The following is a 20,751-nucleotide window of genomic DNA, read 5'->3' on the forward strand; positions in this document are numbered from 1 at the left end:
TACAGGATATTTATCTGTTGGAACATGCTGTTCTGTTGCGGCTGCACTCCCTGTACATTGTGCAAACCCTGCTCTACTGGGGCCTTGCACCAGCTGCACGCCGGCCTGAAGCCACAAACGCCACTGTTACCACTAGGAACAAAGCTAAGAGAGCATCACTACCCTGCTCTTCACCTGAGGTTTTACTGCCCTGATGAACAGTGCAGATATTGCAGATATGAAGGAGGGTCAGACTCAATAGGTACGTGATGTACATGATATGACTCTCCCTGGAAAAGGTTTTCAGGGCGATTTTTGGCTGGAATACCTCTTTGGTTTTCACCTCTGAACTCCGTGCCCAACCTGAGCCTGTTTGCTGTGTAAACTCTTCAATTTAATCTTAATTTATGTTGAACTCTAGTATTCCACACCAACCACCATAATGGTATTCAAAGTGTGCTTTACCACACTTGCAGTCTGCTGATCTAACTTTTACACCTTAGGCAGAAGTTACAGAAAACTGCGACTTGCCTATTCAGCAGGGCAGTTGGCTGGATTTTAGGTCTATCAAATTCCTTTGGGTTAATGTAAAATGTGATTCTGAATATTTCTGAAAAATGCTTAATCCAACAGGCACACATTTGCTCCCATAACAGTATAACACACAGCAGGGATTTAAGTCAGTTGGAATAAAGGTGTAAGTGTCTGCAGCGGGAGGTGTGGGGCTATCTTCTGGAAGTCCTCCCTGGGTGAAGCAGCCATCAGTGAGGTGAGGATGGAGGCATGGATGAGGATCAGTGTGCAGGAGACTGCTGGTGCCTGGCTGGACAGCAGGGAAGTTATTCCTTCCCTAGTGACTGAGACTGCATCGCTACCTCCACTCGCTGAGGTTTGTGATCTCTAAGGCTGATTAGACTCCTGGCTCCTGCCACTTGATCGGGTAACCAGCACAGAGCTATTTTAGCCTTTTTTTCCACCTACAGAGACAGAGGAACTTGTGCACATCTGAAAACAAACACACACTCGGTTGCAGACCTTCTGTCTTGCACGTCTTTATCGCCCTGGCATCTGACATTGCAGCACTCTCTGCACAGCTTAATTTTAACTGCTTATATTGTTGATATGTTTTATGGGAACATTACAAAAATTGTCTGATATATTGTAAAACACCATTTAAGAACTGAAGGTTACCCAGGACACCAAACAGCTTATTGGCATGATTCCTTTGGATTTTTTTTTTCTCTTAAAATGGGCAAGCTAATGTTATTTAGTTAATTTACACTAAAACGAAGAACTTGGTTGGAGTCAGTGGTTTAAGTGAGACTGAATTCAGCCCACTGGAGGATTTCTGAGCTGCAAATCAGGGTTAAAATCCAAGCTACTTCATCCCTTGCCCCAGTTCCCCAGTTGATTTAGAAGTGTGTTTCCTTCTCAGGAAATTGGTCTTTCAATGGGCTCATTTGGCCGGGCTCTTTACCCTTGCCTCCTTTTCCACCACTAAGCATTTCCTAAGGGCTAGGAATTAACTGAGTGACCTGCAGGCAGGTAGCAGCTCAGACACCGGGTACGAAGAGAGGCCCTGGCATGTAGAACTTTGCTGGATTAGACCTGCCTTCCTGATCCCAAACCTTTATTTGAACTAAGCACATGAACAAACACAAGGTAAGAACAGCCCACGCAGCCTTCCAGGAGAGGTTCCCATGCATAGGGGAGCCCAGGCCCTGCGCTGCAGCAATGTTTTTTTTATCTGGGCTCAAGGAAATGTTTGTTGGCTGTTGAAGAGCCCCCACAGGGGTGTAAGGCAAGGTGTGTAGGGGCCGCTTCCCACCCCGTGCCGGGCGCCCCCATCTTTGAGGCACCCACAGGAGGCTGCGGGGCGGGGGGCTGGTGGCTCAGGAAGTGCTTGGGCAACGCTCTCAGACACAGGGGCTGATTTTGGGGTGGCGCTGTGTGGAATCAGGGCTTGGACTGGGGGGCTGCTGGCGGCTCCCTTCCAGCTGGGGACATTCCGTGATTGTGTGACCACAACCCCGCGCTCCTCACAGCCGGGCCCGCAGGCCCCGAGGGCCCAGCGGGGGGCGCCCGCGCTTGCAGGCCGCGCCCCGGGGGCCCGTCACCACGGCAACGCCCGGGGGCCGGGGCGGGCGGCGTCCCCCCGTGACGCAACGGCGCTACGCGGCGGCGCGCGCGCTGATTGGCTGCATTTGAATCCGAGCGGGCGCGCGGGCGGAGGCAGCGCCGAGAGCGGCTCCGGGGAGGCCCCGGCCCCGACCCCCCCCCCCCCCCCCCCGACCCCGATCCCGCACCGCGACCCCCGGCCCCGGCCCCCCGCGCCATGAAGGCGGCGTAAGTCGGCCCCCGGCCCCTCAGCCCCTCGCCTCGGCCCGGTTCGCCCCCCCCCCCACCCCCCCGGGCCTCCCCTCACGCCTCGCTCCTTCTCCCAGTAGGGCCAAGACGCCGCGGAGGCCGGCGCTGAAGAAGCCGCCCGCCCCCGGGCCCAAGGATCCCGTGGGGGTGAGTGCGGGGGGGGGGGGGACCGGGGGGCGGGGGAGGGCTGCTCGGAGCGGGGTCGGGCCCCAGAACTCGCCCCCCCCCCCCGGCCCCCCAGATACCTCCCTCCCCCCCAGACGCCCCCCTCCCCCCGGCCCCGGTCACCCCTTCCCGGTTCCCGGTCCGTTCGTGCGTCCCCCCGGTCCCCCTTTCCCGGTGCCCCCCCGGTCCCCTTCTCCCTGTTCCCGGTCCGTCCCTTCCCCCCGCCCCACTACGGTCCCCCTCTCCCGGTTCCCGGTCAGCCTCAGCCCCCCCGGTCCCCATCTCCCGGTTCCCTGTCCATCTGTCCCCCGATCTCCGTCCCCCCCCCCCCCCCCCCGGTTCCCGGTCCCCTCCCCCGGTCCCACTCTGAGCGCCCCGCCGGGCCCTGTCCCCCCCCCGTCCCGTCCCGTCCCCCCCAGGTGTACTGCAGGGTGCGGCCGCTCAGCCGCCAGGACCAGGAGTGCTGCATCGAGGTGATCAACGAGACCACGGTGCAGATCCACCCGCCCGACGGGTACAGGGTGTTCCGCAACGGGGAGTACCGGGAGGTAAGGGCCCGGGGCAGCCGGGGCTGGGCGGGAGCCCCTTCCCCACTGTCGGGGTTCCCTGCTGGCTCACGGGGTCCGCCACAGCTTGCAGAGCAGCTCCCATATGGTTTGTGTGCTCAGGGGAGCCGGTTTCCGAATTCAGAAGCCTGCCTAGAGTAAAAAGGCACGATTTCCTTGGCCATCGGGTGTATCCCCTGCGCACATAAGGATCCTTTTGTGGGGTGGAGGGGTGAGCGTGAAAGGACAAAAGTAAAGCTGTCAAATCCGTGGGCTGCTGGAAGGACTTGTTTGCAAAGGGCTGGTTCACAGAAACCAGCTCTATGCAAAACCAGGCATAAATGAAATTAACGGGTGATTTATCCTTAACTGAAGTTGGGCGAAGAGCAGCGCTTCCACGCCTGTGCGTGTACTGGGTTTGGGGAAGCTGTAGGTTATGTACACGAAGATGGAAGGGAGGTGCCAATATCTTCCTTGGGAACTGATGAGGGGACACCAGGAACAGAAGTCACACCGGGGGAGGCTCAGACTGGACGTTAGGAAAAATTTCTTTACCGTGAGGGTGGTCAAACTGTGCAACAGGCTTCCCGGAGAGGTGGCTGATGCCCCGTGCCTGCCGGTGTTCAAGAAGCATTTGGACAATGCCCTCGTTAACGAGCTCTAACTTCTGGTTAGCCCTGAAGCGGTCAGGCAGTTGGGCCTAATCTTTGCAGGTCCCTTTCAATAAAATACAGAATAAAATAAATAATTTTACTTATGTATGTAATAATAATTTTATTTATATTTTATTTTATACCAATTATAATTTATATAAATATATTATATATAATTTATATAAATTATAATTTATATATTTATATATATTTCGATATATTTATTTTATTTATTTATATAATTTAAAATAAAATAATTTTATTGAAATAAAATATTTCAATAAAATACAGTGCACTTTGTTTCCGATTTCAGTATGGAAGAACCTTGAAGTATATAAAGTTATCTTCAGAGTCTTAAATAAAATTGGCAAAGGTTTAATCAAAAGTTCCGTAAACAAACCTTTGTTCAAGAACTCCTCGTTCAACTATTTATGTGAATAAGCGTTTTGATGAAAAGTGGCCAGACTGATCAGGAATGCATTGAAAACCCATCCTGGAACTGGCTGGAAAAAGACATGAACTTAAAAGAAGATGGCTAAAACCTGGAACAATCTGGCTTTGGCCATTGTGGGTGTTGCTTTGCTCAGTGCCTGCATAGATGACGACTGCAGCTCACACAGAAATTTGGCACTGAAAACTGTTGGCGCGGGAGGTCAGGCTTTGCGATCGTTCCAGTTACTGGGGGCCTTAAGTTCTATAAAAACTGGACGGTTGCTGTGCTTTGTTTTGCAAATCGTAGCTTATTCCTGGAATAGTCGTGGTGGAGCAGCTGCGTGTGTTCGAACGCTGGCGTGATCCTAACGTAGATTTTGTCGTTGTGTTAAGCTGACGGAAAGCTGTTCTAAAGAGTGAAGCATTTTGAAGCAATGACTTCTGGACGGGGAAGCGGAAGGTTTAGGGCGCTGTATTTTCTTTGCTTCAGACGCAGTATTCGTTCAAAGAGGTGTTTGGCACCCTCGTTGTTCAGAAGGACGTTTTTGATGTGGTGGCTAAACCTCTAGTGGAAGATCTCATTCGTGGGAAAAATGGTAAGGAAGTAGTTGTTCTCTACCGCTTCTGTGTGTCTACCCTGCACCTTTCTGGTATTGCTATGATTTTGCATGTCTTAAGGTTTCTTAGCTTGTCTAGGTAAAAACGTACACACCTTGTTTGCAGTGAAACTGTTGTGGTTCAGCTCCTCTGTACGACTTCCCTGGGAGCTGCTCTTGTTTTTCATTACTTGTAAACTTATTTACCTGCGTTATGGAGCGCATGTTATGTGCGTCAAGGAGTGACCTTGTACACTGTTAACAGAAGAAGCATTTTTTCTGCAGAAAGGGATGACTTATTCACCTGAAGACTGACCACAGAGACAAATCAATCTGTCCTGGGCACAGTTTGATGTCTCGGTGTTGGTCCTTGAGGTATCTGGCTAATGTCAATCTCCTCAGTAATGTCCAAAATAAATTAGATCTCTACACCTGGGGCTTAGTGGCTTCCTTCCGTTTTCACTTCCAAATACAGGCTAAGTACTGTGACTTGTAGTTGAAGTGTGCCTCAATGAGAGATGCACGCGTTGGTATTGACTAGGAATGGCTTTTGGTGGGCTGGGATAGCTTACTGGTAGCTGCTCCAAGGGAGTCATCGTTTTTCCCAAGTATGTTTTACCCAAGACAGACGGAGTGTGAATATAATCAAGCTTTTCTGAGACTCTTCCGTCTCTCCTAGGTCTCCTTTTTACCTACGGGGTGACAGGCAGTGGGAAAACGCACACCATGACAGGATCTCCTGGTGACGGAGGACTTCTCCCACGGTGTTTGGATATGATCTTCAACAGCATAGGACCCTTCCAGGCCAAGCGATTTGTGAGTAGTTTTGCATTTTAAAAAGTTTAAAATGTTTAACTCCTGTCTTAAAAAACCAAACCGTGATATTTGAGGAAGGCGGCCGAAGAGGCAGGCCTGGTATCTAGGACAGACATTTCAAGAAGGCCTATGGTCTGGCTGTCCTTGTAATTGTCACTTATTCTTTAATTACTTGGTTTCCTGTGGCTTTTGTATCTTGTGACTAGGTTTCATTCCGTGTCTGAAATAATATAGGAGATGCTGTTAAGTTTTTCTTGTGGTAAGGCCTCTCTGATTTTTTGCTACTTAAATATATTTGAAGCAGTACTGGAAGCATTTTCCTTGGTAGTATTCTAGCTTGGAAGCTTCTGTGAAAATTTTGTATTTTGGAAATACCTGTTAAATCTGCTTGGAATTAGCCAGCACTTTGAGTGTTAGTGAGGGGGCGTTAGTCAGGTATCTGCTGGTTGCCAGACAGCCTGATCAAATAGCTCGTCTTCTGCTGGCCAGCACCTCGTGTTCTCTAGTGTTTATCATTGTGTTGTCTAAACGTGTTCCCTCTTCAGGTTTTTAAGCTTGATGACAAGAATGGTGTGGATGTTCAGTGCGAAGTAGATGCTCTATTAGAGCGACAGAAAAGAGATGCCATGCCTGTTCCCAAAACTCCATCTGGCAAGTGAGTAACTATTGTAACGTGCAGAACAAATTACTTAACGTAAATGTTAATCTGGAATTGCGATTTTAAATTACCTTGGTGTCTTTTTAGCCTTCCTTTGAAAGAAGAAAAATATCTTAATGAAAAGTTAGTATATTACTTTTCATGTGGTTTGAGCAATTGCATAATGACACATTTAGATTCTAAAACTTAGAATCAGGCAGAATAAGGCTATTTTTTGTACCCATTTTCCGATAAATAAAATGCTGTGATTTGATAAAGTAGTGATACCGTGAACTTCAGGGTGTTTTGCAAAAAGTGATGTTGCTGAATGGTGGGTGATCCAAATGCTAAACGTCCAGGATTTTTGCAAGGCAAAAATTCTTACTGCAACCAAGTACAGCACTGCTGGATGAAAATCTATCTACTTTAACTTTTTTAATCTGATGGGACTGCAAAGTGATGTGTTGGTTTTAGTTTCTAGGGTGAGCTTTTCTGTTCTCGGATCGTGCCACCTGTCAGTAGACTTGCTTTTTGACTGTAGTCGCTGTCTGCCAAGTTAACTGTCTGTGGATGCTCCATTGCAATCACTTGTTGTGTGTTATCAGCAGGCGACAAATGGACCCGGAATTTGCTGATATGATAAACGTGCAAGATCACTGCAAAGTGGACGAAGTTGATGAAGACAATGTCTACAGTGTTTTTGTTTCTTATATCGAGATCTACAACAACTACATATATGACCTCCTGGAGGAAGCTCCCTTTGAGCTGATAAAACCAAAGTCAGTATGAATATTTGTAAGCTTTGGTTACGCTTTTGAGAGAGCTATGTTGTCTTTGTGGCTGTTGTCAAGTCTGGCTCTATTCATTCATGTGAATCGCTTCAAAAAGTCACATAGGAAAAGGTGATGTGTAAGGAGTCCAGACGACAGTATTTAAGTGTGCCAAGTGCTGGTGGTTGTTCTGTTGATGCTAAGACTTAGCGCTCCCTTTACTTGCCTCCCACTATGCTAAGAAATATTTGTTAGGCAGCGATGTATCCTGCTGAGGTTCTAAGTCTATTCATACCGCTCTGCAAGTACTATTCCTGGCTGGTGAGTGCAACTTGAAGAGTAAGCCATTCCATAGCTGACATTTTTCTCTGGATAACTGTATTGGGCAAAAGTTGCTATTGTTGCTTTACAGTTGATGTACGCTTGCGTATCTCTTCGCTCAATGCCAGTCATTTCCATAGAAACAGAAATGAGTAGTCTCATAAGCGAATTACTGATTTTTTTTGGGGGGGGAAGGTGTGTACTTGGCTGCTGTCTAAAATCAGTGAATCTTGTGACTTTTGGGAAAAGAATCTGCAAATCAAACTTAGTTGAACATATTTTTTAATTCTAAGTCCATTGAAGAAAACACTATGCATATCTACTGGTACATGTGTTAATTAAAGAATTGGCTGATCTATAAAGACCGGCTAGAGCAAAACAAGTTATTGCACCAAAACATTGAGAGCAGTCTCCAGGGTACTGCTTTTCAAATGAGTTTGAATGTCCGAATGCTTTTTAAAAAAGAATTAAAATTGGGTTTAGTGTCTTGCTTATGTCCAGAAATCAGCCTAGGAAAAATCTTGGATTATTTCCACTTAGGGAAGCTACAGTGCATTAAATATGAAATGATTTCAGACAAGCTGAATGACTTAATATTTTTAACGCTGTTTTTTTGCTAGGTGGAACAATTGCAACACTCCTGTGCGAAATGGTGACTTTATGTATGTGCATAAGCATATTCCCACTATTGAAAAGTGACGTTTACTTTCAGTAGAAGCAGAAAATAGACTGACTCTCTATCTCTTCTTGCTTAACTAGCAAATATAGACTGCTCTTGAAGCCATCTTGCTTCTGTATGAGCATATGCATGTAGAAGAACAATAGCTGCCGTTCAAACCAATGATTTCTAGTAAGAATTGCAATTAAACGTGGCTTCTAAATTAAAGCAGTAGCTGAAGTGTAACTAATCCTTGCTGAATGTGTGTCCCTGTACTTGTACTTCCTCTTACATCTGCTGTATGGATGATTGATGTATTCAGTCTGAATTTTGTACTTAAAAGAAAACTTGCTTGACATAACGTGCTGCTGTATATACACCTCCACTCAGTTTTATTGTTCTTTCCTTCCTTGCCCTTAAGACCTCCACAATCCAAAATACTTCGTGAGGACCAGAATCACAATATGTATGTCACAGGATGCACAGAAGTAGAGGTGAAATCTACAGAAGAAGCTTTTGAAGTGTTTTGGAAAGGTAAATAATCTTGAAAAGTAACTTATTACATCTAGTACAGACTCGTAATCTTTTACGCTGCCATGCTGATAACAGAACTGGCTTTGCTAGGTGACAAGTCTGTTAAATGAAACAGACTTCTGGAGGGAATGTGTTTGTTTTTTAACAGGTCAAAAGAAGAGGCGTATTGCAAACACTCAGCTGAATCGAGAATCTAGCCGATCTCACAGTGTTTTTATAATAAAGTTGGCTCAGGCACCCCTGGATGCAGACGGAGATAATGTGCTACAGGTGAATTCTGGGGCAGGTTGTTAAAGAAGAGCTGTGTGCGTATGTATGTATAGGTAAATTAGAAAAAGAGAATCTTGTAATATGGCCTTCTGAAACAGTTACCTTGTCTCAGGAATATGCATCTTGATCGTTAGAAGTTTCGTTCTGAAGTGAATCAAAATTATGAAATTTCTGAAGTCTTTAACGAAGTTAGTCTCCTATTTATAATTAAAGTAGAGCATTAAAATGGTCAACAAAGCTGCCCGTTCCTTTGTTCTTCACCTCTGTTTTGAACAAAATACATTAAGAATGTAAGAATATAAGACTTTGAGGCTTTGAGTGAGCACACTTGTTACAATCTGTCCTGTGGCCTAAGACAGAAAGGATTTGATAAAACTTATTCACACACAAAGAAGTGGTGCGTAGTTGGATTGTGAGGTGTGCGTGTTTTCTTCCAGTGCCCCCTTAGAAGGCAGGGAATAGAATGCTAATAATTTGTCTTACTTTTTGTCTGTAACAGGAGAAAGAACAAATCACTTTAAGCCAGCTGTCCTTAGTTGATCTCGCTGGAAGTGAAAGGACTAATAGAACAAAAGCTGAAGGGAACAGGTTGCGAGAAGCAGGTATGTGCCGTGTTTAGAAAGCCTGTTAGTTTTAGATGCTGGGATATGTTTACATTAGTGTTGTCTCCTAGTAAAGAAATTGTAGGAACAGTGAACGTTCTGTTATGATGTTCAGTTATCTGGTTTGACAGTCTTAATCCTCCAGTTTGGAAACTAGAAGCTTCTTTATAGAAGCTATTAAATTCATGAATGCTTCAGATTATTTGGAATGATTATCTAACAAATATGACTTAAGGGTCCAGGGGCTTTATCTTTAAGTAAACTGCTAAATAATTCGAGAACGTGATCCAAATAGCTTCTTACAGAGCTCTTTTTCATTATTTTAAGGTAATATTAATCAGTCACTAATGACATTAAGAACATGTATTGAAGTTCTACGGGAAAACCAGATGTATGGAACAAATAAGGTATGCAACCCATCATCTAACTATCTTTTGATCTGATGAAGAGCTGGTGTAACGTAACCTTACTAGACCTTTCTTCTGCTTTGCTTTAAGATGGTTCCATACAGAGATTCCAAGCTGACTCATCTCTTCAAGAACTATTTTGATGGTGAAGGAAAAGTGCGTATGATTGTATGCGTTAATCCTAAAGCTGAGGACTACGAAGAAAGCTTGGTAACTTTCTTGCAGTTCTTATCTCATCCTCACCTCCTCTTGTCTCGTGTTTATGACTGAATTACTGTACTTGTTTAGTAGGTGGCAGGAGTGATAACTTGTTGCTTGGACACTTCAGGTAATCAGGTATAATACTCTAGGGCAAATGTGTCCTCTAAATCTTACTTGTCCACTTAAAAAGTACAACTCTTACTTGCATGTAAGATAGGTAGGAAGCTTCTCTTATTTATAGCTGTCTAAATAGTCATATTTAGGTGTTTCATCCCCACTATGACAGTACTTGCAGGAACTTAAGGCACCTGCACAGTCAGGTTCATGATTCCTTGGGGGCTGAAGTAGGGAAGATCTTACTGGTAAGATTTTTAGACACTCAGCTTTGGATTGGCAAGCTATCTGGCTGGGAAATAGTTGAGATTATAGCTTGATAATGTCTCTGCTAAAACTTTTATTGATCTAAAATATCACTTTCAAATTTAATTTGGACTGCTTTAGTTCAATTGTTGAGCTTGCTTCTGTTCTTTTGCAGCAAGTCATGCGTTTTGCAGAAATGACTCAGGAAGTTGAAGTGGCAAGACCTGTTGATAGACCTCTGTGCGGCCTAACACCAGGGCGGCGCTTTAGGAATCAGGCCTTCAGAGAAGAACTCGCGCGGAAGTTGGAGATGCGGGGTGGCCCAGTCAATGGAGGTAAATACAAGAACACTGGGTCTTTACAGCACTGGCTTGTGCTGTTCTTAGGGGATGAAGATGTCTTTAAAACAAATTATTTGAGTCGTAAAGGCACACAAGGAACTGCATCAAACTGTTAGTTGTGAGCTTTCTCTGTAACAGTTACACCTGAGCTGCTCTTTTCGTACAGTGGTACTACTTAAGCAGTAATTGGGCTTACACTACAAATCTCAGAGTAATTCTTTATTGGTGATGAGTTGAATTCATGGTCCATTACTGCAGCTCTGGAAAGGAAATTGTGCTGAAGATGAAACTTCGATTTATTTTATTTTTGAATACTCTGGACCCACCTTAGAAATCAAGAGTTGCCTGAAGGTGTTATAAGGGAGTGAATCAAAAATATCACACTTAGTCTTTTCTCAATACTGTCATCTATTCTGAAAAACATGTAGTTTTAATTATCCTAAGTTCTGTCTGCTGTAGAATATTGTGGAATGATCTGTGGCTATGCATTGTCAAATAGAAACTGTCTGCTCTGTAGCTTGCTGACTGACTTTCTTGGCTTTAAATCTTACAGAAACAGAAGAGCAATCTGCTTCTGAGATATTTTTGCAGAACTTTCCTCCATTGCCTTCATGTGAGCTATTGGATCCTAATGATGATCAAACACTTCCAAAGCTTATTGAAGTCCTGGAAAAACGCCATAAACTACGACAAATGTTGTCAGAAGAATTTGCCAAAAATGGTAAGAATTTTAACATCGATGTGGAGTTAGATTTTTTTGATGCCCTTATTACTACTACAGCTTCTCTTCTCTTGTCTAGATTGATAGCTTAAAAAGAAAACTTGAAGGTAATGGAGTAGCTGGTAGCGTTAAGTTGGTAGGAGAAGAGAAGAACTCATTTTGATGCTATGGGGATAGGGAGAGAAGGTAAAGTGTGTTGTCTCTCTTGCAGTGCTTGCGTTTAAGACTACGCTGCAAGAATTTGATTCCAGTGTTATATCCAAGGAAAACTATATTCAAGGAAAATTGTCTGAAAAAGAGAAAACAATAGCAGGACAGAAAATGGAGCTAGAACGTCTGGAGAAGAAAATTAAAACTTTGGAATACAAGGTTAGTTTTTATATTGCTCTAAGCTGTACAACACCTAAGCACAGCATGCATTTTCTGTCTCTTGTTTGGCAAACTTCTTGACATCAGAAGTGCTTGTAAGATGGATATTAGAGGCAAGGTTAAAAGTACTTCGTGGGAAACTTCTAATGAACACTTCTAGCATTCTGGTTTTCCTACTAGAATCCTAGAATCATCTAGGTTGGAAAAGACACTTAAGATCGTCAAGTCCAATCATCAACCTAACACTAGCAAGTCCACCACTAAACCATGTCCCTGTGTGCCAAAGGCCTTTCCTAATACATTAAGAAGGGCAACTTTCTTAAAAGTTGTAAAATCTGAAACTTTCTGGAATCTGGACTTCTTATCTTATATATTGGTACAACAGCTAATATATTCTAGTGTATCTTAACCTGGTGTTCTGGGCTTAGATGGTTGTGCGTAGCTAAGTTTGTCCTTTCTTCCTCCAGATTGAAATTTTAGAGAAAACTGCTACAATTTATGAAGAAGACAAGCGTAATCTTCAACAAGAACTAGAAAGCAAGAGCCAGAAACTGCAGCGTCAGGCTTCCGACAAGCGTAGGTTGGAGGCACGACTGCAAGGCATGGTGGCAGAAACGACCATGAAATGGGAGAAGGAGTGTGTAAGTACACTGCCATAAATATTAGAGCTGTCTAACGGAGCCATGCTGGGGGGAGCTGGGGAGCTTGTTTTTGTGAGGGCTTTGAGTGTTTTTTTTTCTTTTGTAATAGCGTTAAGATTGAAGATGAGTTTGTCTTTTAATTACAGACTTGAACAGACATTTCCATCTTAACTTTTATAAACGTGGTATGATAGGATAAATTCCTCAGGGGCTTGTGATACAGCTAGAGTAGCTCTCCTGCGTACTTCCATTTTACTTCAATATCTAGAACTTGTTCTTCTGGGTTTGTGGCTCTCTGGGGAGTGATTCTTTCATTCTGCCAATTGTCAGTAGAAGCCCAATATTGGACTTTCCTCTTTATCCTCATGTAAACTCTTGCTCAGATATGCCCTTGATGAGCAATAAGCAAAGGAATTCCGAAGGATTACCTTAAACTACTGTAGGACTGCTTTCTGCTTCAGGACCACTGATGGAACTATAGTTAGACAATGCTTCAATTTGCCACTAATTTAGGAAGCAAAATGGTACTGGTTTATAATAAGGCTTATAAACTGGTTTATAAACATGGTACTGGTTTATAATCTGAGAAGTCTATCTTTTTAGCTTGATATATAATTATTTTCCGTAGCTCGTATCTAAATGGGGAAAAACTGTGTTTCCTGTTCAAAATTTCAGCACTACTTGTGCTTTTGTATAATGTACTTCATGCTTTTCCTCTCTCCTCTCTGTAGGAGCGTCGTGTAGCAGCAAAGCAGCTGGAAATGCAGAACAAACTTTGGGTCAAAGATGAAAAACTGAAGCAACTGAAGGCCATTGTTACTGAACCAAAGAATGAAAAGCCAGAGAGGCCTTCACGGGAGAGAGACAGAGAGAAGCCTGTCCAGAGATCAGTGTCTCCTTCACCAGTACCTGTAAGTTACCTTTAAAATGCTCCTTCATATGGGGACAAGCTTATTTATAAGAATGAACTAAAATGCAGACTGCTTTTCTTTAGTGGCTAGAAAATAGTTCCCGAGCACAGAACTTGGATGACTAAGCTTTCTTTGAATTCTTCCTTCTCCTCTTGTATTTATCAGTGTTCTTTATTTGTGCTCCTGTCTCCTAATGCTCCTAGAACTGGAAGAACACCCGATTCTTAATGCTGTCCCTGCAACACAGGAGCTCCCCAAAGCCCTAAGCTCAAATAGCCGAATTGAATACTGACAATATGCAGTGACACTGTTTGATTGCCTTACAAGTTGACAGTTCTGTATGTTCACTAACTTCTTTCCCATTCTCTCTAGCCTTCTAGTAATTTAAATACTCAAGTCCCTAGCAGCCAGCGGCTCGTGAGCAACCCCCAGGTGCACAGACGTTCTAATTCTTGTAGCAGCATTTCTGTGGCTTCCTGTGTTATGGAATGGGAGCAGAAAACCCCTTCGCACAAGCATACCGGTGGCACTTCTAATGCAAGGAGTAGACAACAAGAACCAGAACAAAGTAGAGACTATAACACCTCAGACAGAAGGCGAGGGATGTGCTGGACTGGAGTCATTGAGGTTCCCAGGCGTAGAGATGAGCTAGAAATAGAAGAGGATCAATGCTGCAGGGTTAGTGCTGATCCCGTCAAAAGCTAAATGTAGCATTGCTTAGTCTGGCTCAAAAGTTCATCACAACTGCTCTCTTACATTGAGCACACCTAAAACAGATTCGATTTTTTTCCCTAAATTTATTTCTTATAGCACAGTACTATTTCCTGGTCTCGTTGTTATTCTATTTAAGTTCTTAATTTGGCATTTAAATTTTTTTAAAAGCAGTGAGTCTATTTCCTGTTAGTGTGTAGATAGCTCTTGTAAGGAACTCTGAACTAGCTAGACCTTTTTCCTAGCTATGAGTGTCTTTGTTTTAATTTGTCTGTCTCCTCGAGTCTGTCTTGCAGCCTGCAGTTTACCATAGTCTGGGCAGCTTAATTGGTGGTCTTATGAGCCATATATGCAAATGTCTACTGGAAATAGAGCTTGGGCAAATATCTCACTTTAACTGTTAAATTTAGCTCTCTTAGAATAGTTCTCCCAAATTTTCATGTCTGCGTTAAAAGCGGGGGGCTTTGCTTATTTTTCATTAAATCGATGTGTGCAAATTATTTGTATCGGTGCTGTCTCTATCACGTTATAGCTCTGTCGCAGTGGCTCAGGTAAATCCAAGAGAATTGTACAACACCCTGCCCCCTCAAATCAGCCTTCTTGAGAGAGCTTCTCAGGAGGGGGGAAACTTATGGTAAACTCTTTTTTTTTTTTGACAGCGTTTTCGAAGTTTGTTACTTGCCAGCCCTTTGAAATATGAAATGGGTGTTTAAGCAGATGCTATTCCAATTAACCAGTAAACGAACCATCAGGGATGTGGCCTCTCCCACAGTAACGTGTGACTGGTAGCAGTGTCCTCTCTTTAGAACAGAACTTTTAAGGCACCCTGGCAGAACTATTTCCCCAAAGTGTTAACAATAAGTACTTGCCCAATAAAAGGGGGAGGAGGGGATCTTGAGTGTTTTCTCCAATTTTAATTTAAACTTTTTCTGAAAGCCACATGTCTCTGTGCACATTTAATTTTTAAGAGCTGCTTTATATTTGTAAAGGGCACGGCCCGTCTCAAGTCTATTGCTAAAAGAAATCCCAATTGCTGCTCATAATCTAAAAGTACAGTGGATGGGATTTGCTTTCATAGCTTTGGGTTATCTAACCTCACTATGACTTACAGAGGTCTGCAAAATTTAGTGTATAAATAAGTCTGCAGTACTTTTTCAAATGCTTGCTCAAAGGCCTTGAAGAGACCCAATTTTTTTTAAACAAGTTTCCTGAATTTTCTGGCTTTCCTGAGCAACTGAAAATGTTCATGACCATAAGATTAAAAATGTACAAACTTCAATCACTTCTCATGGATTTCCAGCAGCTTAGCTTAGAAGCAATAACACTAGCACAGGGGACGCTTCCTTTTTCTCTGCTCTGTTTACTCAGAAGTATTATGAGACCTAGCATCCTTTAGAGACGTTGGAAATCCATACTTGGTCTGCTTCCTTTGCTACCTCAAAACTCCTTCCTTGATCCATGACTGAATCTACGGAAACATTTCCAAATGTCTTTCTTCAGGTTGGTTAATATGTTTATAGCAATCAGACTTAACCTGGAAATTTAGGAGAAGCGTTACCAAAGATAAAGATGTTCTCCTTGTGGAAACGTTACTATGTAGGGAATGCAACTGATTGGATAACACCTAAAATTTACAAGAAACAAGAGTTGGCACAGAAATAAACCAGTAAGAATCCTTTACAGGGCTCTTTGTAATGCTGCCTTTCAGGATGGATTCTGAAAGCAGTTTGGGAACGAAGCTTTGAACTTCAGATAAACGCATCTTAACCAGACCTGGGAAATTCACTCTGCTAATGATATCCTTTGAGATGTTTCCTGCGTGCTGATTTCTTCTGATTCTCTTCCACTCTGATCAGAACGCACCTCCGGTTCGTCTCAGACACAGACGGTCGCGCTCAGCTGGGGAGAGATGGGTAGATCATAAGCCACCTTCTAATCTGCCCACTGACACGGTCATGCAGCCGCACGTCCCTCATGCCATCACGGTAGCGGCTGCAAGCGAAAAGGCACTAGCTAAGTGTGACAAGTATATGCTGACGCACCAGGAGCTAGCCTCTGATGGGGAGATTGAAACAAAACTAATTAAGGTAACGCAAACACCTTTGTGGTGAACTTGTGATAACCCTGTCAAATCCCATGTCTGGCAATGTATTTGTGCTGCAGGCTTGCAGGAGGGTAGGTTTAACTCGCTGTGCTAAGAGATCGGATTTTTGTGCAGTTGGATTCAAGGGAGCTTTTAGAGTCTGAAAATGCTGTTCTTGAACTTTGTTGTTACTTTATATTTACCGTTATAAGCTTGTTTCTCAGTCACCAGTTTTCCTGAAAGTAATTAAGTGGTGTATCGTGTGTCCATGTCGTTCCCTCCCCCCAGTAAAACACAATAATCCATTTATAGTGAGAATTTCTTAGACTTGTGGCTGCAGCTGATCTTGTGGAGTCAGTCTTGTTGGAACATTATTTGATTTCCATTAGTGGAATAAGTAAGCTTGCAGCAGTGATGGATGCTCAAATGCTCCGGAATGTAATTCCTAACAGTCAACTAACAAGCAAATTGGTGAGGTCACCTAAGCTTTGAACACTAACAATGGTTGTGTCCCAAAATGCTGACTGTGCTTACCGAAGGCAAACTGAGAGCTCTTTATAATTCATAGCAAGAAGCTTCTGGTTCATTTTTCCTTTGGTCACAGGCCTTTCGATATTGCATTTTTTCTTTTGAGTTTTATTAAAAAAAAATGAAAAATAAAAAAACCTCACTCCTGTAAGGTAATCTTGTAGGTCCGAGCAGCCTCACATAGGTAACATACCTGTTTGTGCTGTTGAGTGGAAGCACTGAAACTGAGCCTGTGACATGATTTCTGCATATCTTATAGCAATAACTAGGTGTTGAACAGACAGAAGCCCGTCATAGTGACTGTTCTCTGTGTATCTTGCATGATAATCAGGGTAGATGTTCGTTGTGCCTTATCTTACGTATAACGGGGGAGAATGTATTTGTGCATGTATGCTTACTGGCTACTGAAAGGAAATTATTGTTCTAAGCACTTAAGATTTTGTGTGGAAACTGGCGCTGTTGCTGGCGTAATGATTTAGTAACTGTAACTTGTTAAATGATTTTGGCTTCCAGGGTGATGTCTTCAAAACCAGGGGTGGTGGACAGGCTGTGCAGTTCACAGAGATAGAGACTCTGAAGCAGGAATCTCCAACAGGGTGAGTTGTTCTGAACTTTAGGTTCTGACACTACTTCAGTAGTGCACAAGTAGCTGATTCTTGTCCTAATGATTAAATAGCAGAATGTTGTGTCTAACCTGAAATCATATAAAAGTAACCTGGAGGAGCTTTCAGGTACTGGAGCTGCTGGTAAGGCTGATCTGTCGCTGAGAGACACGTATTTCATTGGAAAGTATAAAATGTATTCTCTTGCGTACGGGAATCTATCAAAATACATGACGCTCTAGTAACATTTTTTTCCCTCCATGCTCATCCTTCAGTCGAAAGCGGAGATCATCACCTTCCAATCCTGATCCACCAGAGGATGCTGCAGACTCTGAATGGACTGATGTGGAAACCAGAGTAAGCTACAAAGGAAGAGGGGGGGGGAAGGATGGAACGTGTCATGTTTGATCTGGATGAGGATTTTTAATGTTGAGAGCTAGGGTGGGGTTAGCAAGAGAACTAACTGCCTCTGTGTCTTCTCAGTGTTCCGTCGCAGTGGAGATGAGGGCAGGGTCTGCCCTTGGACCTGGGTATCAGCATCATGCTCAGCCCAAGTAAGTGTCTCTCCTCTCTAGTTTGGGTATTGTGTTCTTTCCTGGCAACATCTAAAGTGAGACAACACTTTTTCCCCCATGATATTGCTGCCCTTCCTGCTTTAGGTTTGGGATGCGTACACCTTTAATGCTTTAAGATGAACAGGCTTGTTCAGTTCTTGGAAACCCTGACTGTATGAATCTGTAGGGGACTGTCACCCAGAAGACATGGTCTTGCGTGGTCTCTGTATTCATTGCAGTGAGCAGAATGTCAGGGTTTGATCTTGTCCTTCTGCAGCAAATCAGAGTTGACTAATGGGACTGCAGCATGCCTGACAGGCCAAAATTGGTACAGGGTTGGCGATGGCAGTGGCAGAATTCTAAGCTGTATCCTTCTCTAGTCTCTCTAGCCTGTATCAGATGCTGCTGTAGCAAAATGTACTCCATTTGCACCTTCAGATATATTGAAATTAAAGGTTACGAATACGCTAGCATTCATTTTGAAGGAACAGAGGGAGCTGAGGCAATCCTGGGATATACCCAACAGTGTGTTTGAAAGTAGCTAATATTTCAGCTGCTACCTGCTGTGCAACTGCCAAGGCATCTGCTAAGGAAGCACAGGTTTTAGTCATGCTAGAAGAAATCTTCCTCTTCGAATGCGTAGATAACACTGAATTTTTCAGGGCTCTCTTATCATTCCCTAACGTGGTGGGGTCAGAGTGGCAATCACGCAGCAAGTGTACCAAATCGGAAGCCTCAGTTTCTAGTAAAAGTTGAAATGATCTTGCAGTTTGTAAAGCTAGTGCCCAACATTTGAGCCCCACATCTAATAAAATCTTTCACTTATAAAAGAAATGCTTCGGATATGATAGTTTTGCTAAACTAGGTGTTGCAGAACAGAATTCGATATCCAGACTTGGCCTCTTGCAGATAGGTGCTGGCAGTGCTGTGGAAGCCACCTATTCAACTCAGGGGAAGAAAACTTGCAGTTTTGCAAGACGTGTACAGGCAGGAGAGAGGGCTGGAGAGGCGAAGAGGTATTTGTGAGGCCAAAATGAACCAAACTGATCGCATTTAGAATTGAAATAGTAAAACTTACACTCACTTTGTGCGGTGTGTGTTGTTTGGATATAGAGTTTAAGGTTTTAAACTCTATAGTGGAAAGGTATTTCAAGGAGTATCCTGAAATGAGAGTAGTCTCTGAGCTAAGGTCATGAATGTCTGTCACCGTGTTAGTATACGCTCTATTCCACTTCTCACTGGAAACTGGACCCGTTCAGGTTGGCTGCTACTACTTGCAGCCTTGCTACAGCTTTGTAAAATGGTAGTAAATCATTTAGTTGGCCTGCATATTGATTTGAAGCTTGTGTTTATTTAAACAAAGCTTTATTTCAGTTCAATGAGTTTTAAGCTCATGGCTATTTTGGGGGGGTGGGAAAAACAACTGCTTCTTGATAAATAAGTTGTTGGCTTGTAGCATTTGTTAGCGTAGGAAGTCTGTGATATGTATACGTTCAACAGGATAGGTAAATAGGCTGCTGTTTTGGAAAACTGCTGCCGTGGAAAATCTGAAAGTTACTTGACTTTATTTTCTTTTAGGCGAAGAAAGCCATGAACGTAACGTACTGCTGCGTTGGAGTCCTGTTGATTTTATCAGACTGATGCTATCTGCTGCCAGTGATAAACTAACCGGTTTGTTATCACTGCAGGCTTCTATTTTTATAATGGCCTGTGCTAGGCGGTAGCTAAATGGGAAATACTGTCTGCAATCCCAAAGAAGCATATGAATGGGTGCATATATCTTCAGTAGACGGGGGTGGGTGGGAGGGCTCCTGCCGTTATGTGCTGTGGACTTCTGAGGAACACCTTCTGTCTTGTACGTATGATGCTTTTGTTATTAAGACGTATCTTTATAGAGTAATGACACAAGGCTTTTGCCTTTGGTATTTTTTCAGCTTTTTATATAATATACTTCTTTTCTGGTCACTACCCCTTCCTTGTCAGGTCCTCTGTTTTGAAGAGGCATAAACGCTGCTATTTATTTAGATGCAGTAATGCACTTTAAGAGTGTTCCTATGCCATTTCATATTTTATTAGTTAGCAACAGCTCGGTAATATGAATCTCTTCTTGGAAGAGCTACCTTTGATTATTTAATATGCAAATCAGCTTGTGAAAACAATTTCAATTTTCCTGCCTTTGTAGTAACAGAGCAAGAATACTGAGATGATGAGTAATGATGTCTTGACATCATAGCTACTTTATTTTGTAGTGCAAGTTAGTAATTAAATATTTTACATCTGTAGACGTGGGGTAAAAGGGTAGTGTGCTCACTGACATGGTGAGAACTTTGTATGTGTGGCTCTGCAAGCATATTAAAATAAATACTTTTATTCAATGGCTCTTACCAACCATGTCCTTGTTACGTAGGAGTACACTAAGCTACAGAAACGAAGGTAAGCTCTGCAGCATCATGACAGTCTTATGCAAAGACCTATGAATGAACGCAGCTTTTGGGAAGCTTCTGGAATTTAAACCAAGGAATCTGCTTGGATCCCAAGATGTGTTTTGGACAAGCTTATGTTCGAGTCTGCAAACTGCTTTTAAGGGCAGTTGGTTGTTTTGAGTGAATGACTGCCTGGTTAAAAAGATCTCGAAACTTTGAGCTTTATGTTCAGGTGGTCTGTGAAATGCTTTATCCTGGAAAGATAAAAGAAGCCTTTCCGCGGGTCTTTTTGACCCACAGCTAGAGCAGAAAGCTGTACGGCACTGGTAGTGGTTTAGAGCTAATGCTGTCCTCTATGGTAGTATTAATGTTCAAGTAGCTAAGAGCAGGCTTGATCGTATTTGTTCTAACAATGTGTAGCAGAGTTGTTGTGCCGTCTGTTGTCTGGAGCAGGCAGTGCTGTGCAATGGTTTCAGAGGGTTTCCACCTTGGTCTGGGAAACGAGAAGTCTTAGCTGGAAGAGCTACAAGCAGAGATAACTGCATGCCTGAGAC

The 20,751-nt window shown here is 43.3% G+C and overlaps 1 protein-coding gene across 1 annotated transcript; it reads left to right on the plus strand.

The window, feature by feature from the left end:
• The first annotated feature begins 2,314 nt into the window (after positions 1–2,314).
• Positions 2,315–19,472, plus strand: KIF23 (kinesin family member 23). The gene is given in 24 exon segments (XM_035569428.1): positions 2,315–2,325; positions 2,424–2,493; positions 2,931–3,059; positions 4,632–4,737; positions 5,417–5,553; positions 6,099–6,208; positions 6,799–6,969; positions 7,902–7,943; positions 8,361–8,473; positions 8,622–8,743; positions 9,243–9,345; positions 9,673–9,752; positions 9,843–9,962; positions 10,489–10,648; positions 11,217–11,375; positions 11,587–11,744; positions 12,212–12,385; positions 13,117–13,296; positions 13,669–13,974; positions 15,816–16,094; positions 17,132–17,214; positions 17,496–17,577; positions 17,704–17,774; positions 19,353–19,472. Coding segments are annotated over 24 exon segments (2,982 nt in total). The 3' UTR covers positions 19,369–19,472.
• The last annotated feature ends 1,279 nt before the right edge of the window (positions 19,473–20,751 follow it).

This window comes from Cygnus atratus, chromosome 11, assembly GCF_013377495.2.
Source record: "Cygnus atratus isolate AKBS03 ecotype Queensland, Australia chromosome 11, CAtr_DNAZoo_HiC_assembly, whole genome shotgun sequence".
In the NCBI taxonomy this organism is placed as follows: Eukaryota; Metazoa; Chordata; class Aves; order Anseriformes; family Anatidae; genus Cygnus; species Cygnus atratus.